The 25,824-nt window shown below is 39.4% G+C and overlaps 2 protein-coding genes across 3 annotated transcripts; both read right to left on the bottom strand.

Moving 5' to 3' along the window:
• Positions 1-505: 505 nt before the first annotated feature.
• On the bottom strand, positions 506-11,072 carry LOC117407563 (zinc finger protein 892-like). Of its 2 annotated transcripts, none has more exons than XM_059018213.1 (3): positions 10,342-11,072; positions 5,968-6,279; positions 506-5,279 (listed from the first exon to the last, which is right to left on the bottom strand). In XM_059018213.1, exons 1-3 carry the CDS (start codon positions 10,667-10,669, stop codon positions 5,209-5,211), a joined length of 711 nt encoding a protein of 236 aa, XP_058874196.1. In that variant the 5' UTR covers positions 10,670-11,072; the 3' UTR covers positions 506-5,208. The 2 variants fall into 2 exon arrangements, with proteins under 2 accessions (XP_058874196.1, XP_058874195.1); XM_059018212.1 differs by having other exon boundaries at positions 506-4,725; positions 10,342-11,045.
• A 1,216-nt stretch (positions 11,073-12,288) lies between these two features.
• On the bottom strand, positions 12,289-18,655 carry LOC131724996 (zinc finger protein 22-like). The gene is made up of 2 exons (XM_059018232.1): positions 18,413-18,655; positions 12,289-15,389 (listed from the first exon to the last, which is right to left on the bottom strand). Exons 1-2 carry the CDS (start codon positions 18,570-18,572, stop codon positions 14,737-14,739), a joined length of 813 nt encoding a protein of 270 aa, XP_058874215.1. The 5' UTR covers positions 18,573-18,655; the 3' UTR covers positions 12,289-14,736.
• Between the last annotated feature and the right edge of the window lie 7,169 nt (positions 18,656-25,824).

The raw sequence follows: 25,824 nt of genomic DNA, 5'->3' as shown, positions 1-25,824 counted from the left end.
CAGATAGAGCGTGCTTAAGCCTTGTTTGCTCAGCCGCTGTGTGGGTGATTATTTAACAGTGAGCAAGCAGAAGCAAGCAGCGATGCGAGCCCCTCTCTCCAATACACACACCCCGACAGTTTTTAAGCAAGAGAGTAAATGCTGAAAAGCTGATTACTGAAGTGTCTAGATATTCCCAGAGCTAAAAGTTCTTGAAAAAAAAAGACAAAATATAAAATAGTGAATGCAGAGACAGTAGGATTAGTATTCGTTTATTTATTTATGGCAAGTGCTTCCCGTAAATTACAGTATAAACAGATATACAGACTCTCAACTCGGGCTAGACTCCCCGTGTCGTCTGTTTTCTTGGTTTTATTTAATCTGCCACTTTCTGTTATTTTTTTACACTAGGATCTCTTCCTCCTCCATCATGTTATTTTACTCCCCCACACCAAACATGCATAAGAAAATTGCATTCTGTGTGTGCTGCCTGCGTTCAGTTTGTAAAAAAAAAAGTCAGTCTGCCCCGCCCCACCCCACCCAGCCCAAAGTATACTGACAAATGTTATTAATACACGTCAAAACAACCAGCACTATTGGTGTGTCAGTACGAGACAAAATGAGTTAAAATGTATTCAAATTAGGGGGGGCTCCCGAGTGGCGCATCCAGTAAAAGCACTCGCTAGCGTGCAGGATGCGCTCTATAGCCTGGACGTCGCTGGTTCGAGTCCAGGCTATTCCACAGCCGACCGTGGACGGGAGCTCCCAGGGGGCGGCGCTCAATTGGCCGAGCGTCGCCCGTGGGGAGGGAGGGTTAGGTCGGCCAGGGTGTTCTCGGCTCACCGTGCAGCAGCGACCCCTGTAGTCTGGCCGGGCACCTGCGGGCTTGCCTGTAAGCTGCCCAGAGCTGCGTTGTCCTCCAACGCTGTAGCTCTGAGGCTGCTGCACGGCGAGTTCGCAGTGTGTAAAGAAGCGGGCGGCTGACGGCACACGCTTCGGAGGACAGCGTGTGTTCATCTTCGCCCCTCCCGAGTCAGCGCTTGGTAGCGGTGAGCTGAGCCTAAAAAATAATTGGGCATTTCAAATTGGGGAGAAAATAATAAAAACTAATTGGCAACGACTAAATTTATATATAAAAAAATATGTATTCAAATTAGGTTGGGGTTTTTCAAAATACAATAACAGTTACAGTGTATATATGTAAAGATAGAGAGATAGAGAGATAGAGAAATAGATAGAACCATGTTTGATGCTTTTTTTTTACTGTAAAGGTTATGTATTTAATCACACACTGATCAACGTAACATATGATCCATATATATCCAGAGATGATAAATAACAAAAGCAATTTAAGTATAAACATTACGATTAAATACCAATAAAAAACGCACAAATATTTTTTTTTGTTTTTACTCTGAATAGTGAAATGAAACCGTCACCTGACTCGTTTAAGACTACGTGGTGGGTTGGTGGGTGGGTGGGGGGTGGTCTTTGTCCGAGAGCGTTTGTTTTCAGTAGCAGGCTCTATAACCTCAAGGAAGAGGGCAAGCCTAACCCCAGAACATGTTGCTATGCTGGTGTTCTTGCATTCAAATACAGTGGACTTTGTATTGCCACGTGACTGACTTCAAGAGACCAAATATAATTCATAAAAAGTCTAAGATTTGAAAACAAAACAGGTCATTTGTTTTCTATTCTGATTCAAACATTCAGAATCCTAAAAGGTATAGACAATGTCAACCCAAGGGACTTCTTTGACCTGAAAAAAGAAACAAGGACCAGGGGTCACAAATGGAGATTAGATAAAGGGGCATTCAGAACAGAAAATAGGAGGCACTTTTTTTACACAGAGAACTGTGAGGGTCTGGAACCAACTCCCCAGTAATGTTGTTGAAGCCGACACCCTGGGATCCTTCAAGAAGCTGCTTGATGAGATTCTGGGATCAATAAGCTGAATGGCCTCCTCTCGTTTGTAAACTTTGTTATGTTCTTATTTGTTTAAAGTACATCCTGCTGTGAAATGTAATACTGTATAGAGAAGTTAGACAATTTGTGTTTTGTTTTACAAGTAAAGAAAATGCCCCTCCCCTCCCCTCCCATGTCATTCCATTGTTAGAAAAAAACGTATCGAAAAGCAATAATTGACATAGTTTTTTGTCTTATGAAGTGGTCAACAATAAATAGTTTCTGCTTGTAAAGTTACAGTTAATTTGTGGTATGTTTAATAGTCTCAGTGCATTATTTAGCTGCCATCATTTGGCAATTTTTTTTTTTAGAAGGATACTATGCTGAGTATTCTTTATTTAATACTTTATTTCAGATACTTTAGAAATTGTAGAGTATTTTTTGCTCCTGAAATAGTAAAGCAAAGCAGGTGCAATCATCTCCAGACATGTATTGTACTGGGTACATAAAAACATCTGTTAAAAGTGGTTAAACTTGCTAGCTATTGAGTGATGTGTTTGTATTGATCAGATTAATCGAAGCAACAGTCGACAGATTAATCGATTACATTAATAACCGTTTCATACAGCACTAGATACAAGAAACATCTCCAGGTGGTATTTGGAATGAGCTGGTTTAGTAAAAGGTCAAGGCAGCAGTACCTTGATATGCACTGGTATGACACAGCTCCTGGCAGTCGCACTGAGTAGACCATTAACTCTGAACACAGAACTCTGATCGTTAACTCTAAGACATGTTCATCTGACTGGTCAAGAAAAGTCACTCTGGTCCTACATACTCTCTTGCAGGGTACCCCCTTCTCCTTCTTTCCTCAAGCATTCTAAACTGTAGAAGATGTCATGTCATGTTTGTTTCACAATTCCAAACAGCTCTATACATGCTTAAGTTTGTGTTTAAGTACAGATTGGGTCAAAATCACAAATGCTGTCATTAATTACAAACTTAACACAATAGTGTTACCCTCATTAATGTATTTCACACAAACCTGGCCATTCATAATTAAAAAAAAAAAAAAAACGGCTCACTGCAACAACTGCTACTCATTTAGAACAACTCAAAGCACACCTGAATACACGGTGAGATGCGATCATTCTACGGATTGAAAATTGCAGGTAAACTGGTAGGTGGGTCAAAAAGAGCAGGGAACGCTCTGAAACCTCCACAACGTTCTGACAAAACCTTGCTGACGCAAGGCTAGTTTTTCAGTGCAACTCCGATATTGAAAACCGGACACAGCTGGGACTCTGTCCTTGCACCCAATAAAAATTGTGCAAGCCCTGTTAGCTGGGGAATTCCTTATAATAATCCTAATGTTCAAACTAAGAGAAAAGTGGAATATTGCATACGCAATATCTGCTCCTACAGCAGGTCCCCCAGTTCTCAATACTAGTGATTCATGCAATCCTTCTACAATAAATACAGTACCAGTGTTGTTCAAACTGTAAACAACTTCTCAGGCTCTCCCTTTTGATACAGTATCTGAACTGAAGAAAAGCTGCGTTGGCACTTTATAACACAGACGTCTTATTCAACATTCATTTCATAACTAAATAAATATTAGGCCTATTACGTGGTTATCTTTCCTAATGTATTTACTTTTTTGCTGCGAGAGGAGCTGCAGCTTTTTCTGGGAGATGAGACACTTCAGCCCCGCTCCTGCAGCCGAGCTTGGGGCGAGCCCGTCCCCTCTTCCCCCTCGCCCGACCCGCTCTCTCCTTCTCGCAGTTGGTTTGCTTGTCTGTCGCTTCGAACTGAACTCCTTACCACCGTTTAGCCAGGCTATTTATAGTTTAAAAAACGCCAATTGAGTGGGAATGTTACCTTTTCTTTTTGTAAAAAATAGTGTTGATTACATGCTGCTTTATTCACTATATGTGCATTATAGAGAGGGAGTTATTTTATTTTGTATTTTAGTCAGATGTGTGTTGTGTCCCGCAGCGCCCTCCTCCCCCTCCCCCTCGTTTATAACGCTTATATTGTGTGTCCCCCGAGACCTGCGTTATAGCGAGGGAGCACTGTATTACATATACTAATGTGACAACAAAATTTGAATGGTCAACAAGATGATGAACGGTCCAAACAAGATGCAGTAGTTCATATGTCCCATCCATGAATGTAGGTTTTTGATCTGAAATGTACTCCTGGTGTTTAGGTCTCTTCAAGAGTCTAAAACTCTAAATTATCTTGTGTCCTTCAAGACCCAGTCATTTTTTCCCCTCATTCAGTACAGGGATAGGGCTTCACTCTCGTGTGAATTTTTTTGGTGTCTTTTAAGGTTTGATAACTGACAGAATCTCTTCAAACATTCACTACATTGATAAGATTTCTCTTTGTGAGTCCGCTGGTGCATTTTCAAGGAACTTAAATATGTGAAACTCTTCTCGCATTGAGTACAGTGATAAGGCTTCTCTCCTGTGTGACTGCACTGGTGTCTTTTAAGATTCTGTAACAGCGTGAAACTCCTCGCACACTCTGTGCAGTGATAAGGTTTCTCTCCTGTGTGAATGCGCTGGTGTGATTGAAGATGTCCTAACTGTGTGAATCTCTTCCCACACACAGAGCAGTGATAAGGTTTCTCTCCTGTGTGAACGCGCTGGTGTCTTTTAAGATTTTGTAACAGCGTGAAACTCCTCCCACACTCAGAGCAGCGATAAGGTTTCTCTCCTGTGTGAACATGCTGGTGTCTTTTAAGATACTGTAACTGCGTGAAACTCTTCCCACACTCAGAGCAGTGATAAGGTTTCTCTCCTTTGTGATTTCCTTTAGCAGCCAGAGAAAAAACTAAAAAAAGAGAAGAGACAAAGGTTATTGTACAGCATTCTTACACATTCACTCTTCTGCAGGGCTTCCCCTCATAACCATGACCAACTCCTAGAGTGAACTCTGAGGAGAATACAGTCAAACCCGCTTAATATCACTCCTGTTCATACCAGCCTCCTTTTATTACCATCACATTGAGATTTGCCAGGCAGAATATAATGGGTGCCAATAAGGACAAATGCTTGAGAATATCACTTTGATTATTAACCCTCTAAACCCCAGAACGCCCGTCCTGTAGATTACTGGAACGCCCGTGTTTTTGTTCAGGCGCTGCAATAATCATTATCGCATCAACACGCTCAGATCAGTCTTCCGTATACACAGAAGGGATTCACTTATGACCTGGAAGTGACGTGTGTTCACGTTTGAACTTTTGAAGCTGTCCATGTTTGAAGCACACCAAAACAAAGATGGATGCGCCCGAGATGAGATGGTTTCAGAAATTCATTCTGATGAAGAAAGTGATCCGAAATCATTCTCGTCTGCCTCAGACATGGATATAGATGAGATACAAGCTTAAAAAAAAAAAAAAAAAGTGAAATATCGCTGGTATACCAAACTTTTAATAAAACTGTACGATGCAATGTTTATAAGCAATTGAATCATATGCTAGAAACAATGCAAAAATAAATAGCAAGGCAGTTAGTATTGGGTATTGAATATCTGTAATCTGTTTGATTTGATTGTGGCTGGATTGATTTACCAGAAGTAGGGGGTTGTGTTGGTTGTAAATAACGCTGTTACATACAAGCTTTGCCTTTTTTCATTATACTGTATGCATTTGTTTTATACTGACTTGTTGGAGCCTTGGTATGTTTGTATTTGCTGAAGTAAATATAATATGCAGGTGTTTTGTTGTACTTTGTTGGATAGAAAAATATTTTTATGTTTTGTATGTATATTTCTGTTTGTTTCAGGGAAATTCAATTTCAATAATATTACAAAGCTGTGGGAGCAGCACAACTGCAAACAGTCTACCAGAAACAGGGAAAGGCAAAGATCTAACAGCATTCAAAACAGACATGATAGTGGGTACACATCTAGCAGATGCCACAGTAGCAAGGACAGTTATGTTGCAACTTGCAAGCCACTGACATAGTGGTTAGGTTCAATTAAGCTGGAATTACCAAAAGAAATCTTCACCACACTTCTACAGTCTAGTAACTAACAGGCAGCTCAATGTTTCTTGTTTTGTATAATTACCTCTAAATCCCAGTTCACATTCAGGTGGACAATCATCACACAGGCTGGATCCCAGCTGGTTGTTCTCCTCAAGTGTACAGACATTATTTTCAGCAGGAACTTCCTCTGCGATGGGGACACATTCCTGTTCAAAGAATTCCTCTTTAATAGTAACACACTCCAGTTGAGGAACCTCTTCATCTTTAAAAGATGTCGGCTCTGTAACCTGCTTTAGACTTGCACACCACTCCTGGTCAAAGGGCTCCTCTTGTGTGTAAACTGCTTCTATTCTTGGCGCTTCAGGTTTAGGTAAAGCACAACTCTCTTTGGGATCTGTGAGAAAGAAAATTGTACAACATTATAAAACTCTTACTTACTAGCCAGGTTCCTCTACAAAGCCAGCCCCTTGTCAGAATTTGCCCTCACTGCAGCAAACCCCACAATAGCTAGGGACAATATGTCTTCTAATAACACAACCAAATGAATTCACACCCAGGAGCTTGACAGTGGAAGTGGACAGCGAGCTACCAGGAAGACAAAGGCCAGCCCTGCAGGTGTCTGCTTGAGCTCACTGGGCTCCTGGCCAATAGAAATGATGGCCTCTAGACACTACAGGATGGGGAGCTGGGAATGAGGCTGGATCCAACATTGCTTCTGAAGTATCTGTGGTAGAGGGGTGATCAATGCCTCAAATTGAAGCTGAAATTATTTTTGGAAATTAAAAAAAATAAAGAACATTTCATCCCATTATTTCCATGTTTTATATTTTGTGTTATTAAATACAATATTTATTACAACTCCTATCAACCTGCTGTGTTATTTGCCTTGACTTAGGGATTGTATCAAAGTAAACCTCTCATTTATTTGTATGTGTTAGACTGGAATTTTAAAAGCATTTTCTGTACAACTGACCCTTACACTTTTCATTACAAAAAATATTCTAAAATCTAAATGGATGACGCTTTTTCAGGGTATGCATCTAAAATTCAAATTAAAGTCTCTTTTAAAATACCGTAACAAAACTAAAGATGGTGGGCAATATACCTCAAAAAATATATCATGATATTTTAGATGTTCAGGACGATATCCGATATATATCACAATATATTTAATATTCTGATCAAGGTTGTTTTTTTTTTTTTTGCAATAGTACGTTACAATATATTAGAAATGCTTTTAAAATCTGCTTTTATCGAATACTACAGGCCCACAACGCTGTTAATACTGCACGTTTAAATCATTTCCAAAACATAACATGCTTTCCTTTCCAAGATTTTGATGTATTAAGGCCATGGATTGTACGTACATACACTAGGTACGTTTATTAACATGCAACAGAAACGTTGAGCAAGTCAATAAAATTGCCGGCTTGCATTATGAGTGCAGTGCCTGAAAATTGATTTTTTTTCAAAAATGGATTTGCACGACCAACACATGTGTGATAAGTAATATTTTTGTTGTCATTTTTGGCTTTTTAAAACTGATTATGGTATTTTATGGCATACGATTGTATTTATAAAAGGAAACATGGACTCTTTAACTTGATAAATATGACTCTCACCTCAAGATGCTAAACCACAAAAAAAGGTGTCAGTAACTGTCATTACAAAAATAAAGTAGTAGTAATTATATTTAAAACTAATTATATTTAATTAAATACAGTAGTAGTAATTTATATTATATATATATATATATATATATATATATATATATATATATATATATATATACACAGCTCTGGAAAAAGTTAAGAGACCACTGCAAAATTATCAGTTTCTCTGGTTTTACTATTTATAGGTATGTGTTTGGGTAAAATGAACATTTTTGTTTTATTCTATAAACTACTGACAACATTTCTCCCAAATTCCAAATAAAAATATTGTCATTTAGAGCATTTATTTGCAGAAAATGACAACTGGTCAAAATAACAAAAAAGATGCAGTGTTGTCAGACCTCGAATAATGCAAAGAAAATAAGTTCATATTCATTTTTAAACAACACAATACTAATGTTTTAACTTGGGAAGAGTTCAGAAATCAATATTTGGTGGAATAACCCTGATTTTCAAGCACAGCTTTCATGCGTCTTGGCATGCTCTCCACCAGTCTTTCACATTGATGTTGGGTGACTTTATGCCACTCTTGGCGCAAAAATTCAAGGAGCTCGACTTTGTTTGATGGCTTGTGACCATCCATCTTCCTCTTGATCACATTCCAGAGGTTTTCAATGGGGTTCAGGTCTGGAGATTGGGCTGGCCATGACAGGGTCTTGATCTGGTGGTCCTCCATCCACACCTTGATTGACCTGGCTGTGTGGCATGGAGCATTGTCCTGCTGGAAAAACCAATCCTCAGAGTTGAGGAACATTGTCAGAGCAGAAGGAAGCAAGTTTTCTTCCAGGACAACCTTGTACTTGGCTTGATTCATGCGTCCTCCACAAAGACAAATCTGCCCGATTCCAGCCTTGCTGAAGCACCCCCAGATGAGTCCAATTTTCAGCTTTGCCCAACACCTGGTCGTCTAATGGTTAGACGGAGACCTGGAGAGGCCTACAAGCCACAGTGTCTCGCACCCACTGTGAAATGTGGTGGAGGATCGGTGATGATCTGGGGGTGCTTCAGCAAGGCTGGAATCGGGCAGCTTTGGCATGAATCAAGCCAAGTACAAGGTTGTCCTGGAAAAAAACTTGCTTCCTTCTGCTCTGACAATGTTCCCCAACTCTGAGGATTGGTTTTTCCAGCAGGACAATGCTCCATGCCACACAGCCAGGTCAATCAAGGTGTGGATGGAGGACCACCAGATCAAGACCCTGTCATGGCCAGCCCAATCTCCAGACCTGAACCCCATTGAAAACCTCTGGAATGTGATCAAGAGGAAGATGGATGGTCACAAGCCATCAAACAAAGCCGAGCTGCTTGAATTTTTGCGCCAGGAGTGGCATAAAGTCACCCAACATCAATGTGAAAGACTGGTGGAGAGCATGCCAAGACGCATGAAAGCTGTGCTTGAAAATCAGGGTTATTCCACCAAATATTGATTAATGAACTCTTCCCAAGTTAAAACATTAGTATTGTGTTGTTTAAAAATGAATATGAACTTATTTTCTTTGCATTATTCGAGGTCTGACAACACTGCATCTTTTTTGTTATTTTGACCAGTTGTCATTTTCTGCAAATAAATGCTCTAAATGACAATATTGTTATTTGGAATTTGGGAGAAATGTTGTCAGTAGTTTATAGAATAAAACAAAAATGTTCATTTTACCCAAACACATACCTATAAATAGTAAAACCAGAGAAACTGATAATTTTGCAGTGGTCTCTTAATTTTTTCCAGAGCTGTATATATAATTATACACACACATAGGAGGCTGTGTGGTCCAGTGGTTAAAGAAAAGGGCTTGTAACCAGGAGGTCCCCGGTTCAAATCCCACCTCATCCACTGACTCACTGTGTGACCCTGAGCAAGTCACTTCACCTCCTTGTGCTCCGTCTTTCGGGTGAGACGTAATTGTAAGTGACTCTGCAGCTGATGCATAGTTCACACACCCTAGTCTCTGTAAGTCGCCTTGGATAAAGGCGTCTGCTAAATAAACAAATAATAACATATATTACACACACACACATGTGTGTGTGCAATATATATAATATATATATATATATATATTACACACACACACACACAATTGCAACTCGCTTAACACAACTGTTTTAATACACAGCTATTTCTTGCCTGCTGTTGTGAAACTGCTCACTCCAAACACACTGTTCAATAACTCCTAACATATCTTACGGGGCGCCACGAGACAGCGCGCTGCTTATTGAACCCAGGGCTGTATAGAACCGACTCCTGACAAAGAGACTGTATTATTGAATCACTGATCTTGAATCTGTGTTTTTGTAACTTTATTATTGTGCATGTTTGTATTTTGTCAGCAAGCACGTTATCCAACTGACAGTTAGAAGGGGACTCTATATCGTTTAGTTAGCGCTCCCAGAAGGAGTTAGGTTTTGTTTGTTGGATTTTAAGTATCAAACTTAAGACACAAAGTGCAGTGTTTGACAAATACACATACAGGTATTGCTGTGTTTAAAAATACTAGAGTATTGTTGCGGTGGGTTGTGTCCATCGGCATCAGGAACCCAAAAAGACAAGACAAAGTCGCCCAGACTTAAAAATCAACCATTTATCTAAAAATATATTTGTAGGCAAACAGTTTAATTAAACATGAAAACCCAATTTGCTGCTGTAGATTGATATCAAAGGTCACAAATCATTAACCCTAACACTCTGCAATATGGTTTGTTAAAGTCTCAATGGGACTATAGGTTTGTTAAATTTACTAAACTGTTTACTTGGAATGACCAAGCTATACCATCAAAAAGATCAATCTTACCTTGAAATAATCCCTGGATCTCGTTCCTCTGAAAGTCTTGTTCATTGCAGTCGGGGTTCATGTTTCTGAGAGGTTGTTTAATGTCTGCATCTGCAGCGTTCATGCATTCCCGCACTGCTTTCAACTCGCTCTCTGATATTTCCAATCTCAGCTTCAGACTTTCATTCTCTTTCTCCTTTCCAGCCATTTCCATTTGGAATTCAGTGAATTTGCCGCCGACAACTTTTGTGATTTGGCACAAGACGGTGTCTACAGCCGCTTTCACTGCGTGCTCGATGGTAGAGGCGAGCTCGTCTTGAAAGAACGACACGGAGACGCTGACGTCCATCTTCACTGACTGTTAGCTTGAGACTCGAGTAGCAGTTTTTTTTTTTACTTGAGAATTAACATTTATATAAAACCAGCACTTCTTTTTGCGTGATAACGAAAGAAAACAAACAGCAGACTCGTTTTACTTTTGCAAGGAGTAACGTTCACGCTCCAGTCTGTCTGAATTCTTAAATAAAACAGAAAATGGTCTGAGTTTCACAAGTCATTGCAGGTAATAAACGAACAAAAATATAGAAATCATTAACCCAACGTAATACTTTAAACAGCAGGTGATTAAATGTTGTAAAATCAGAAGTCGAGGTACTCGTCTCTCCTCTCTCTCCCCAGCATAAACAAAGCAAGCGTTTCAATTTCCTGTAACGAAGTGAAAGCGTCACTTCTAGTAGGCGTGCCCGATTGGAATCGTCACGTATTATTGGCTGCAGGAACACTCTAAACCCAACCTTGCGAGCCTGATTGGCTGACCTCACTGTCGAATAAGGGCGGGATCGCGTTGTGAAGAGGAGGTCATGAATCTGGATGCTGGGATAGCCATGTTGGCTGCTACTGTGTTGTGGATCCGAAATGGCGCCAGTTTCGTCTCTCTGGTTTGTGCTGCGCCTGCTCAATGAGCTTTGCATTCCAGTGCCCCTGAATTTATCTAATCTCCATTTGTGACCCCTGGTCCTTGTTTCTTTTATCAGGTCAAAAAAGCCCCCCGGGTCGACATTGTCTATACCTTTTAGGATTTTGAATGTTTGAATCAGATCACCGCGTAGTCTTCTTTGTTCAAGGCTGAATAGATTCAATTCTTTTAGCCTGTCTGCATACGACATGACTTTATACCTGCCCACATTATACCTGCCATTATACCCTCCCACACAGTGGAGTGTAGCCTCCTCAAATTTTTGCCTAGCCTCCTTCAGCTCCCTCACTGTGGAGGGCCTGGCGCTGCCACTGTCTACAGGAACGCACTTTGATGCTGTTGTAAAACCATAGCTGCAGTGTAGATAGGGTGTTCAAACTAGGGCTACCAGACGTCCCGGGGAAACTGGGATTGGCCCAGTTGTCAGTTTAAATATTTTGTCCCAGCCAGAAACAGTAAATGTGTTAATCGTCCCGGTTTTGCTATTGTATTCACATACGTTGTTGCTTGAAGTACAAAACTGTAGCATTGTGCTCAGCAAGATAACAGCAAATTTTATTAGGTTGTGTTAACAGCATTCAAAAATGAAATAGTCAAGCTTTTGGATTATAGTTTAAATCATTAATATGCTGTTTAACTTCTCGGACCATGTCTAGTTTATTTTTATTTTATGTTGGTAGTGCCACCAGCCTTCAGTCCCACTTGTGCTTTGATAAAAAGCCATTTTGATAAAACTGATTTTCTCTCTCTTTCTCTCTCTCTCATGCTTAAATGGTAATAGCTGGTCTAATGTTTTTAAAGTGACTTTTTCTATGTAATGTATGTTTTGGTCTGATGACAGTAGAATAGAAAGCAATGCATTGTTATGATCTGCAGTATTTTACTTTTGGTTAATTGTGATTGTTATTTGTTATTATATAGCATTATTTTAACTGCTTCAGAGTTGCTATTTGAAGAAAACAATGTCCTTTTTTCACTCTGGAAATCCGGTAACACTAGTTATTTATTTCTTAGCAGATGCCCTTATCCAGGGCGACTTACAATTGTTACAAGATATCACATTATACATTATTCAGATATCACATTATTTTTACATACAATTCCCCATTTATACAGCTGGGTTTTTACTGGAGCAATCTAGGTAAAGTACCTTGCTCAAGGGTACAGCAGCAGTGTCCCCCACCTGGGATTGAACCCACGACCCTCCGGTCAAGAGTCCAGAGCCCTGACCACTACTCCACACTACTGCCCTGAAATTTAAACGTAATTTTAGATTTCAACAAACAAAATCCAAAATAGATTATTTAGTTTAGTTTTTACTTGACTTAAACAACCATATCTGCAATCAAAATGCCCACATATTGTGTTAAGGCTTGTGTTCAGAAATAGCGACCAAGACACAGTAACTGCAGCTAAGCGCCTTGGCACCGTTTTAATTGTGCACTTTTCTCTCTCTCTCTCAACATTCACTCCTTTGTTCTTTTATAGGGTGTGACCAGTGGTAATTGGCAACCAATCATTCCACACCTTTCAATAAAACAATCGCACCATACCAATTTAACAATTACATTCACCTGTGGCTGTGCATAGGCAACCACAAAACACACATTTCATAGTGTGCAGGACCTCTGCCACACTATATATCAAAACAATTATTAAGGGGCTCCCAAGTGGCACATCCAGTAAAGGCGCTACCCGTGGAGTGCAGGATGCGCCCTATAGCCTGGAGATCGCTGGTTTGAATCCAGGCTATGTCACTGCCGACCGTGACCAGGGGTTCCTAGAGGGCGGCGCACAATTGGCAGAGTAGGGAGGACTTGGGTCGACAGGGGAATCCACGGTTCACCGTGGCCGATAGGTGATTACATTTACTAGATGTACACCATGATCAAGGACAGGGAGAATAGTAGTAGTCACCAATTTTGATCTGCAAGACTGAGAAAAGATCTTCCCATTTCTAAAAAGGAAGTCTAATTTAAGTCTTACCTTTTCAAATCAGTTTGTCAATATGATGATTAGATGTCAGATGCTCATTAATCCATATGTCTAAGTAACAACAGTCCAAGATGGATTTGTATGCTGCTTTCTATTAGAACAGAATAACATAGCTTGCGTCTTAGATACATTAAGTAACAATCTATCATGAGATTTTTTTTCTGTAAGACGTCAAATGCAGTCTGCAGATCCCTTTTGACCTCCAGTATGGAGTGTCCTGCCGAATATAGACTAGAATCATCAGCACAGAGATGCATGTTAGTGTTAGTATCATCCAAGTTAGTTTCTAGATCATTAGACATAGAGAGTATAAAGGACTGAGCCAAGGACAGAACCCTGAGGTACCCCCATAATCAGAGGTTCAGAATTGGAAGTAATACCATCAGCTTTAATATCTTGTGTCCGATCTGTTAAACAGTTCTTAAACCAATCCACTGCTCTATTGCTTAATCCCAGTTGGAGTAGTTGTTTTACTCAATATTAAATGGTCTTCGGAATCAAATGCTTTGTTCAAATCCAAGAGGAGAGCACCAACACATGTACCAGCATCGAAGGCTATCGATATATCATTAATCACTTTAAGATGTTTGCACACTATGTTTCTGTTCTAAAAAGATACTTTATTTACAAGGTTTACCTAAGAACTTCATTATTCTTAGGTAACAGTATTAGGTAAACACTGACTTGATAAAGGCAACTGGTAGTTTCTGGTGGTTTGTGCATATGTACCATTAAATAATTGCACACAATTGATTTTTTTTGTTTTTTGCAACTTTTAAAAAGCTAGTATAAGGATATCAACACCATAAATAAAAACTACTGTAGGATGTTTAATATTATTTACTCAAAGAAAGGAGGAATTACAAAGAGTACTCTGTCCAGGATAGCAAGCATTTGGGGGTGATGCATTTGTGCTTTATCTGTATTTAGTAGAGCTGAATAAGCTGGTGGCATTGCTTTAGTGAAATCATTTTGTAATGAATGAAGAGGGGTTAGTTGATCAGAAACTGTGTGGTGTTGCAAAGTCAATTCCTGCGTCTCTCATCTGTCAGTGGATACCCACCACCCCCTTTTACAGGCTGTAACAAGGGTCTGAATTTAAGCACCAGCATATTCAGATACCATCTCAGTATGCTTTGTTTAAAACATGAAGATCTCTTGCTGAGACCTTCATGTTTTAAACAAAGCATACTGAGATGGTATGCTTTGTTCTTTGTCTTCAATTTCCACTTCTCAAAAACTAGTTTATATAATTTCTGTACATTATATTATGGTCTCAATAAGCTACTAACAAACAAACGAGCAAGATGGGCTGATTGGCCTCCTCTTGTTTGTAAACTTTCTTATGTCTCATTAAACAGTATTTCTACATCCTGAATGAAATGAAATCAGGAATCTCCTGGTGGTTTTTAAGGCGTGCCTTTAGATTAAACCTTTGCCCATATTCAGCACAGTAGGTAGTGTTTCACTACTGTGTGAATTAGCTGGTGTGATTTAAGTCTGTCTAATCGAGTGAAGCTTTTCCCACATTCATTACACTGGTGTGGCTTCTCTCCTGTGTGAATTCGCTGGTGTTGTTGAAGGGTTACTAATTGAGAGAACCTCTTCCCACATTCATTACACTGGTGTGGTTTCTCTCCTGTGTGAACTCGCTGGTGTTGTTTAAGGTTTCCTAACTGAGTGAAGCTCTTTCCACATTCAGTGCAGTGGTGAGGTTTCTCTCCTGTGTGAGTTCGCTGGTGTACTTTAAGTTTTCCTAATCCACTGAAGCTCTTCTCACATTCGTTACAGTGGTGTGATTTCTCTGCTCGGTGAGTTTGCTGGTGTCTTTTTTTTAACCTTGCTGTCACACAGGGTGGTTGCTGTTGTGATGAAGGATGCATCTGGATAGCCTCCAGCTGGGAGATGTGATGTTTCCTCTGAATGGAACCCAGCTCAGCCCCATCCTCTCCATTAGTATACAAGTCATGAGATGTCTCTCCTTCATTTAATAAAGCCTCACGCTTGACTGCTTCTGGTTTAACAGGGACAGGTTCAAGTACAGGACTCTCCTCTTTAATGGGGACAGGTTCCAGTTCAGAAAGCTTTATATCTGTACCTGAAAAAAAAAAAAAAAAAAAAATTTCACATGTGATACTGTGGCAATGTGCCCCGCCCCTGTGTGCATTTCTGTGTTATATGTTGCGTGTGGTGTGTTAATGTTGGTGTGTAGATGTGGCTGCACGCGATATAAATGGATGTGTGCAGCACGAGTGTTTAAAATGTATAATTGTATTTAGGCACGGGGATTGCACTTCACTTCACATGCATTTAAAGTATTTAATAATATGTGAGCACGGGGTTGCACAGATTTAGTTGACGTGCTGGGATTCAAGTGAATAATTAATTGGTAATTGAATCCCGGCACAACAGTATATATAGATGCACGTTTCACTCACTCGGGTCTGTGTGTAGGTGAGTGGAGAACGGGTGTGGAGAGAAAGGAAAGTAAAGTAAGAAATAATTGCTATTGCGTGCTGGTAGGACCAGCACGATACTTGTTCGTTTATTTTTGCTCACCGTGTTTGTGTGTCTGTCTGTCCATCGTTTGTTAAGTGTGAGTCGGTTTTGTTTGTCTATTTATTTTGGCGCAAGTGCCGTGTCCTGTCTTCTGTTTCGTTCAACCTTTTTATTTTCTGTGTGTTAATAAAACACTGAGCGCCGCAGCGTCTCAGATTCACTGCAACTACTGTCTGTCTGTGTACTCCTTTCTGGTCTGACATAACCACTAAAGCCAGCTTTTCACAGATACCAATTGTGGTACACCATATAAACATTAGTGCTGACCACAAAGAAAATGTTTTTTTTCTGTTTTTTGTTGCATTCTAACCTGGTGTGCTCACTGTAACCTGCTCAAGAAAGAATCCAAAAGATCAGTTCAGACATGTACCTATATCATATAGTTATTAAATCCAGGGCAGCAGTGTGGAGTAGTGGTTAGGGCTCTGGACTCTTGACCGGAGGGTTGTGGGTTCAATCCCCGATGGGGGATACTGCTGCTGTACCCTTGAGCAAGGTACTTTACCTAGATTACTCCAGTAAAAACCCAACTGTATAAATGGGTAATTGTATGTAAAAAAATCTTGTAACAATTGCAAGTCGCCCTGGATAAGGGCATCAGCTAAGAAATAAATAATAATAAAATATTAATAATCATCATCAGTCTCAGAGCTTTGGTGGGCCCCTGGCTGTACCTTTTACAATATACATAAGAATATAAGAAAGTTTACAAACAAATGAATGATAGAAAATGAATTTCATTGCCCCTGGTCTGCTTCATCTCAATATCAGGAGATGTGTGCTGATAGTGAAATACACACCATGTGACTCCATGTTCAAGTAACAGAAAGTCAAGCTGTTTTTTCACACAGCACAGTTTGCACTAAAATAATTAGACCTTTTTTTAGTATCCTGGTGTACTGTGTAATGTATCATATTCCCACCACCAGTACAAATCCTTGCTAAAAAAGCCATTTGTTATTTAGCGGATTTACTATTTAGAGAGAATACGGATTCATACTGTTAAATAAATCCTGCAATTCTAAGACAATAAATAAATTAAACTTACTTTAAACATTATATAAAACATTATTTGAATGTATGTGATTTTGGGTCTGGTATGATTCTGCAAGGTCCAGTAAGGTTTCACAGTAAACTAGGAGTGAATTACTACAGGCCACACTTAGAGCACAACAGGAATTCTGTCAGATCAGAATAAGTTTCTGTTAACCTATACTTGTGGAAGTTTCCCAGTCCTGTGTTTCTAAACATTACAGCCCCAGTTCCTCATAAGTTTACTTTTCAGCACTGCATTTAAAGTTTCCATCTCCAATTTCAAATGCTATTGTTTATAGCTGCACGTGACTGTTATTGAATGCTCGTTTATGTAAAAGTAAATTGATGATCAATTGCCTAATTAATGAAAATTAAATTCAGTTACAGAAATAAAAGCACCTGTTCAAAGATATGGATTTGAGTCAGGACTCTGGCAGAGTCTGCATGACCTACACCAGACGAGAGAGAGAGAGAGCCAGGGCACTGCCACAGGACACAAGACTCAGCACAGTCAGGACAGCACAGGACACAAGACTCAGCACAGTCAGGACAGCACAGGACACAAGACTCAGCACAGCCAGGACAGCACAGGACACAAGACTCAGCACAGCCAGGACAGCACAGGACACAAGACTCAGCACAGTCAGAACAGCCCAGGACACGAGACTCAGCACAGTCAGGACAGCACAGGACACGAGACTCAGCACAGTCAGGACAGCACAGGACACAAGACTCAGCACAGCCAGGACAGCATAGGACACGAGACTCAGCACAGCCAGGACAGCATAGGACACGAGACTCAGCACAGTCAGGACAGCACAGGACACAAGACTCAGCACAGCTAAAAATTGCCCATTATATCATTGTGAAGAAGAACCATGCAGATCTGCCTGTGATTGTTTGTTTATGACATTTTCACAGCAACTAGAAAGGTACAGTCCAAAACTAAATGCCTAATATCAGTTGCTGTACAATATTGAGCTGATGTGTGCTGTCTTAGCACGGGTATCTACCTGGAGAAATTATTTTAAGAAATATTTAGATAAATGTTTTATGTAACTTTGTGTCTAATAATTCAGTCAGTTGTACCCTGAAGACCTATTCAAATAATAGATATTTAAGATAATGAAAAACTTGTCTGTACATTTTTTAAGCAAGAAAACATGTTTCAGGATATTGACGTGTACTTTTGATCCTGCAAACCTTAAAACCTGTTAGTCTGATCATAAAAACAATCCAGTTTCATGTGTTCAATAGTTCCAGTTTGAACAATTTTAGAGAAAGAAATGCTGTTTCCATGTAAACTGGGTCATCAATAGCACTGTCATATAGTAACGGTGTTTCAAGCAGGTTTCAGAGAAGGGAGAACTAAAATTAGTGTTGGGGATTGTACACAGCTTTCTTCTGAAGTCCAGTGAAGAATCCAAACAGAAACGAATGACTCCCTAACACAGTGTATTCCACAGGCTTTCTTCCCCTCTTTCATTAAAGCCCCCCTCTATAGATCTGCATTCCAGTTTCACTCACCTCTCTCAGTGAAGCTAGAAGGTGGCGTTTCCTCCTGCAGGATCCGCTCATTGGCCTGGTCACACCCCAGCTCAGTCACTTCCTCCTTGATCTCAACAGTCCTGTCTGCAGAAACAACCCATCGAACAGGAAGCTCTGGACTGATGTGAGCTGCTTCCATCTCAGAAACTTCCCTTGAGTGAGGCTGATCCGTTCTCACTGAAGAAAAGGAGACAAGACTTTTAGTTTGTTGTGGCAGGGCAAAAGTGTGGGGAATGTAAGGCAGGGACAGAATTAACCCCATCCCTGCCAACCTTACTTTCCCACAATCTGTCATTTCAGATTGCATATAAATTGCTTTCATTTGAATTTGCACACAAATCACAACTTTAGTAAACTATATTATGTATTAAGCCAATAGTATTTAAAATCACACATCAAGCCTTATTTGGAATGTTCTTGATATCTACTGCACCTTTGTAATATGAATTCCTCTGTGTCCTGCAACAGACTGAAGCAACTTGCAAAAGACTACTCCACCCCTAAACGGAGGCTGTGTGGTCCAGTGGATAAAGAAAAGGGCTTGTAACCAGAAGGTCCCCGGTTCAAATCCCACTTCAGCCACTAACTCATTGTGTGACCCTGAGCAAGTCACTTAACCTCCTTGTGCTCCGTCTTTCGGGTGAGACGTAGTTGTAAGTGACTCTGCAGCTGATGCATAGATCACACACCCTAGTCTCTGTAAGTCGCCTTGGATAAAGGCGTCTGCTAAATAAACAAATAATAATAAACATGGGCAGCAGTGTGGAGTAGTGGTTAGGGCTCTTGACTCTTGACCGGAGGGTTGTGGGTTCAATCCCCAGTGGGGGACACTGCTGTTGTACCCTTGAGCAAGGTACTTTACCTAGATTGCTCCAGTAAAAACCCAACTGTATAAATGGGTAATTGTAATTGTTTAGCTAGTTCACAAAGGTAGCTATTCACAACACGCCCACTCTTAGCATCTGACCAATCACACATCACTTATTTGCATATTAGAGGCCCGAGGTGCGAGTTTGTGTGTAGTTTGATTTGATAGCAGAGAGCAACAAAATTCTGATATACTTACAAACACATTGATATTGTATTCATCCATTATTATGTTCTATTAAAGAATATTTATGTATTGCTACATTTTTGGAGTAGTGGTTAGGGCTCTGGACTCTTGACCGGAGGGTCGTGGGTTCAATCCCCAGTGGGGGACACTGCTGTTGTACCCTTGAGCAAGGTACTTTACCTAGATTGCTCCAGTAAAAACCCAACTGTATAAATGGGTAATTGTATGTAAAAATAATGTGATATCTGTATAATGTGAAATAATGTATAATGTGATATCTTGTAACAATTGTAAGTCGCCCTGGATAAGGGCGTCTGCTAAGAAATAAATAATAATAATAATAATAATAATAATAATAATAATAACATGGGGACTCTTCTATTATGTAACGTTAGATAAACCTTTAATATCAGACAAATATCTACATGCATGATAAGTTATTATGGAACATATCAACAGGGTTGAATAGCCCCAGCTAACCCTACAGTTAACCTATATTAATACAGTAACTAATTTTACTTCCTAAAGTCAAATGAAACCTGCTGAATAATGATACCTTAACATATTAAATTACATACAGCTTTGTAGATTTCTATATATTTAACGAAAATAAACTGAGAAATCTAAAAATGTGTAAATCCAACATGAAATATTGTACTACTATGGCTTCCGGCAGACTTTCGCGATATAATTTTGTAGTTTATTTGATTACATGACGTTAAATAACATATCTAAATTATGTTCTTATAGTTGTTAAAAAAAAAAAAGTCTCAATCCTAAAATTCTAGGTGATGCGACACTGTTGGCCATACCTGTAGCTAAAAAAAAATTGGAAAAAATCTACTTGGGATTGTTTTTGTTGAAATGTAAAAATACGTTTGAACACCCTGCCTGCACTGCATACATCTGGAACAACCGCATCAAAAATACGACTGTAATTAAAATGAAAGCTTCATTCCGTTTTCAAATTGATATGTAATGCAGTGTAGTTTATTTACCTCTTCTCTGCCTCTCTCTGCAGTAGATGTACGTTTTTTTTGTCCCCTCGTTCTTTTGTCTATCTCAAGACTTCTGCTTCATCTCTAAACCGCCACTTTAACTAAAAACCATTCAGATTTTAAAAAAAGAAACATCCGTTAATAAATCAAGCATAATACAATGACTCGCAGCACGACCAACAACTTTTGAATACAAAACTCATCGAGTACGAGCGCCACAAAGCAGGGAGACGAAAGTAAAACACAACGCCAGTAGGAGCCAACATGGCGAACTCTGGTATCCAGTTTCATAACCGCTTCTTCTCAACGCGATCCCGCCCTTTCTCTCGACACGGAGGTCAGCCAATCAGCCTCGCAAACTGGGTTTAGAGAGTTTCTCCAGCCAATAATACGTGGCGGTTCAAACCAGGCACGCCCACTGATAGTGACGCTCCATTTCATTACAGAAAATAGAACATCTTATTTTGAAGACAGAAGGGACAGAAAAACGAATGGAGAAAGAGAAATGTATATTACTATTTTAAAAAAAAAAAAAACATAGGGAAATGGGAGAAGATATAAGGGAAAAAACACTATATATAAAAGGCAGAGGGCGCTTATCGTCTCCATTTAGATGGCATGCGCCAACAACCACTGAAAAGAAGTTTGCTTTGTTTTTCTGGGATTTTACAGCATTTTATGAACTGCTGTGAAACTAGTTTGGGCAACAACTGTTTCCTAGTGATTTATAAGACATTGTGTTCGTTTATTACTTGCACTGAGTTCTGAAACAAAGAGCCCCTTTTCTGTTTTATTTAAACTTTAGAGGCTGTGTGGTCTAGTGGTTAAAGAAAAGGGCTTGTAAGCAGGAGGATCCCGGTTCAAATCCCACCTCAGCCACTGACTCATTGTGTGACCCTGAGCAAGTCACTTAACCTCCTTGTGCTTCGTCTTTCGGGTGAGACGTAATTGTAAGTGACTCTGCAGCTGATGCATAGTTCACACACCCTAGTCTCTGTAAGTCGCCTTGGATAAAAGCGTCTGTTAAATAAACAAATAATAATAAAAAAAGATCTCTGACAGACTGGAGTGGGTCAGCTGGACACACAGAGATGTTTAACTTGTCCAAGACCGTAGCCAGCCATGAGACATCGAGGCACGTGCCTCGGTTAAAATCATACTAATAACTATTTAATTTAGGGACTTTTACACGTCGCTTTGCTGCAAATAAAAATGCATTTAATCCCTTTTTGCATTTGAAGTAAGTGGGATACTTGATGGTTTATTTCAGACAGTGTGTGATTGACACTGGTAGTTGTGGGGTTGTGTCGAGTTCATAGGGCTGCGGCTTGCAAGGAGTCTCGCAGCTGGCCAATCACATTAATAGAAGCCAAATGCATATTCATGAGTATAAATCAGAACACAGCCAAACAGCCAATCAAATCGACTGGTCAAGCGAAAAGCTCGAGCTGTAAGCCTCGTTGGTTATGATGTGCTCGCGCAGCTTAACTCTCCGTTTTGTCAATCCTCTTAAGCTAATGGTATTGCTGAATGTGATTTTATAATTAATATCATACAAAACGTTATGTATGCAAGCTCTCTTGTCTTCTCTCGGTGTGTGATTACGCTGTGACTTGCGCAGCGTAATCCACGTTGAACTCTTGAAGGAGGAGGAATCTCTTGAGGTTTCTCAAGCTGCTGTTGCAAATAAAGTTGGCGTGTCAATGGCGGATTAACGTATGGGCCCTCAGGACCGGGGCCACTTAGGGGCCCCCCAGTAAAACTCACTGTAACCAGTGGCTCAAAATATAGCAGTAAATAAATACAGCAAAAATGTAGCAATACATAAATATTCTTTAATAGAACATAATAAAGGATGAATACAATATCAATGTGTTTGTAAGTATATCAGAATTGTGTTGCTCTCTGCTATCAAATCAACTACAGTACAATGGTTTTCCACAAACTACACACAAACTCGCACCTCGGGCCTCTAATATGCAAATAAGTGATGTGTGATTGGTCAGATGCTAAGAGTGGGCGTGTTGTGAATGGCTACCTTTGTGAACTAGCTAAACAATAGTTACTTGATAAGTTTCTTTAGTTTTGAAAAGATATTTGATTTGAGTGCATGGAGTCATGGATGTAAACACACACTGATTATTAGCAAGTCTACCTATTTGTTATAATGAAACAAAATCTATTTAGCGTGTCAATATTTAATCATAATATTTCCATCATTTATTTGTAAAATCATTGCATGCTGTTATTTGTCTTGAGTTGGGAGTGATTCTACCTCATCTGAGGTTACACAGAACTCATCCAGCGTTCAACAGAAAGGGGAAGCAGTACACAAACGTGTCCAGACAACACCACCAATCCAAAACACACATGAGCAAACAGACTAAATCAAGTGTGGTGCTGCAGATGTGAAATGGAAAGGAGTTTAAAAAGAACAAATAAACCGCTGTAGCCTAACTTATCATTCATGTATTACTGTAGAGCAACGAGACAAACAGAAGCACGCATATGGAACCTGCCAGACTCCAACATGGACTGGCAAACATTTACACCTGGAGAATCCCCATTACCCATAACTGTATATACACCATCGGGATTGTTTCTATTTGTAACTTATATCAGTTCAGGCAGCAAGGCAATGAATCAAATCCTCTTCCATCCTAACCTGTCTTCAGAAGCTCTCTCCCCATGGCCAAACATCTGTGACAGGCTTCCACAGTGCGATCAGCAACAGCTGTACCCCCAAACAGCATCATTTTCATTTGAGGGCATGCAAGCAACATTTATTTAAAAAAAAAAATGCATTTCAACAACACCACACTCAATGCGGATTCTTGTTATATTTATTAATCTGGTTACTTACGGCCTCATTCACTAAACAGCTGCCCCTTTACTGTGTGCTTTGTACACCTGCTGTATTCACTAACCAGTGGCAGGAAACCTAGTGTGTGGAAAAAAGAGCGTGGAAAGCGCAAGTCATTTAAATATTTAAATAAGGGGACATTGCATGAAGACAGTGGGATTCTGTTTTGCTCAACTTATAACGCGTCTTTTGATCATTTAAGAAAAGGTACTATTGACAAGCATCTCGACAACGCAGTACACGAAAACAAGAAGATAACATTTGAAGTTCAGGCACTCCAGAACATACCCTTACAACGGTTGTGGAGCCGTGCCTAACAGTGACACACTCAGATGAGTGTGTCTCCCTAAAGCGTATGCAGCACACAAAGAATATTTAAATGGAAAAATGAATGATTGAGTCTGTTTGTGTTGTATGATGATCAAGGCAACTGCGTTTTGCATATTATTTTCATCCCACAGAGCTTTACAACTGCTAATTCAGAGGAACTTACTGCTTACTTGGTAGATACACTGCATCTTGACTCTAACCACACAACAGAAGTAGGTCAGGATATCAGGAAGACACTTGTGGAGAATGGCATTGATTTCAGTTGTGTGTCTGCCTTTGTAATAATAGACAATGTAACAGAGAAACACTAGCTGTTTATATATATATATATATATATATATATATATATATATGCTTATACAATACAATTGTCATATACAATGCTTTTTTTATTATTATTTTTTTAAGGTTTGTGTTAGAATAACTCAGACTAATCGTAGTAATTTAGACTAATCATACGAAGAGTTTTAATTTAATGTGTTTTGATGATTTCTGTGATTTGTATAACCTGAATAATGATATTATATGAAGTATGATGTTAACAAAGTATTAGATTTACAATGTTGAACTAACACACTGGAATGTGGCCAAGGAGCAGCAGCCCTGTTTTTAGAGAAGTGCATGAGTCAGCGACATGAGAATAGGACACTGTCTCAAATGATAAAGATATAGAGAATATTTTGAGACAGCGATAGTTCCTCTTTTCTCCCCAGTTACTTAGCTAATATTACCAAATATGTATTCTTGTATTAGGGGAATCAACTTTGTGGGACCTGATAGACACTCTCCCTAGCAACTAAAAAATCAACCAATCAGAAAAGTCAGTAGACAACAGTATCAAGGATACCACAAGGTTGGTTTGAGCTGACTAAGGAAGATAAGAATTACCACAAGTCATGAACTCTGTACAAAAACTGATTATATAAGGAACTGTTTGACTTAGTGTATTTTGAGCCTTCTTTGCGGTTGCTTGCAGAGTCTGTGTTACTCTGTTGAATGCAAACAAATAAAGTGTGAATTTGCTCCAACTTGTCTCTGTCTCAATCGTTCCCTTGGCACGGGACCGGTGCCTGCTCGGTTGTATGCAGAAAATTCCACCACAGGTTGCTATAAGCTCCAGTGGCATATATGATGTTATATCATTTACTAATAATTTGACGGTATCTGTGGTTTCATAAAAAAATAATTTCTGTTTTTATATAAAGAAAAACACAAAAGCTTTGGTTTTGTCATTCCAGGTTTCCATTTAAGGTTTATTCTGTGTTTAATATTCTGGGATTAAAAGGCAGCAAAATAGTCTATGGGAATTACACGGTCATTGTAATTAATGTGTTGACATACGTTTTAAAGGCTTACAAAACTCAAATGTTGCCGAATATCTCATTCAAGGTTGTTTTAAAAAGTCTATTTTGTCTGCTTGTTGCTTTTTTTGCAGCCAACACAATCCATTTTAAACAATTCGTTTCCAGCAAAACTTTGTTTCATTTTCAATAGCGACTCGAGTTCCAATGGTCTTGTAGTCTTCATAGATCCCTGACTGTCTGAGGATGGACGTGGCAGGTGTCTATGCAACACTTTCAGCTATGTTGATATATTTATAGTCATTATGTACTTGCGATATTTAAGTAGGCTATGCTTAAAATAGCTTTAAAACACACAGAAGAAACTAAATATCTAATAAATGAATGTACACAGAGTGCGAGCTGAGGTGCAGTCGTAAATACAAGCAATGAAACGTCATCTAATGTTAAAAAAAATGATGTTTCGTCAAACACCTTTAGAAACGTAAATAGAGAACTTTTAATTAACTGAGCGAGTGCTTTGCTGTCTTCTGATTAATATTACAAAATGAATCAGAGGGAGATCAAGTTGAACAAACAAACATTTTATTTGATTTGCAGAGTTAAACATAAATGTTTCATTAACAATCACTTTCTCTGATTTGACTGTCTCGCTGGACGCTGCGATTTGGACAAGACCCCCTCGCCCTCCTCCTATGTTTCATTGCTTGCTGATTCAGCAACAAAATAGGCTTTCATAATTCCCCACAACTTCTTCTTCTGCTAATACATTTAGGTCCTGGTCTGTAAACGTTAGATTCCTCACTCGGTCCTGCTTGGCCGCTGTCATTGTGACAAACTCAGAA

Source organism: Acipenser ruthenus, chromosome 58 (genome assembly GCF_902713425.1).
Source record: "Acipenser ruthenus chromosome 58, fAciRut3.2 maternal haplotype, whole genome shotgun sequence".
In the NCBI taxonomy this organism is placed as follows: domain Eukaryota; kingdom Metazoa; phylum Chordata; class Actinopteri; order Acipenseriformes; family Acipenseridae; genus Acipenser; species Acipenser ruthenus.
Note: the sequence above shows the minus strand (reverse complement) of the source record. Positions and strands in the feature narration are given on the sequence as shown.

Bases quoted from the DNA above. Each gene is read 5' to 3' on its own strand.
- LOC117407563 (XM_059018212.1), bottom strand. From the start codon at position 10,669: ATGGACGTCAGCGTCTCCGTGTCGTTCTTTCAAGACGAGCTCGCCTCT. The intron at 6,280-10,341 runs GTAAGATTGATC...TCTTTCTCACAG, and splicing joins GATCCAGGGATTATTTCAAG to ATCCCAAAGAGAGTTGTGCT. The intron at 4,726-5,967 runs GTAATTATACAA...CTCTTTTTTTAG, and splicing joins ATGTGAACTGGGATTTAGAG to TTTTTTCTCTGGCTGCTAAA.
- LOC131724996 (XM_059018232.1), bottom strand. From the start codon at position 18,572: ATGGAAGCAGCTCACATCAGTCCAGAGCTTCCTGTTCGATGGGTTGTT. The intron at 15,390-18,412 runs GTGAGTGAAACT...TTTTTTTTTCAG, and splicing joins TTCTAGCTTCACTGAGAGAG to GTACAGATATAAAGCTTTCT.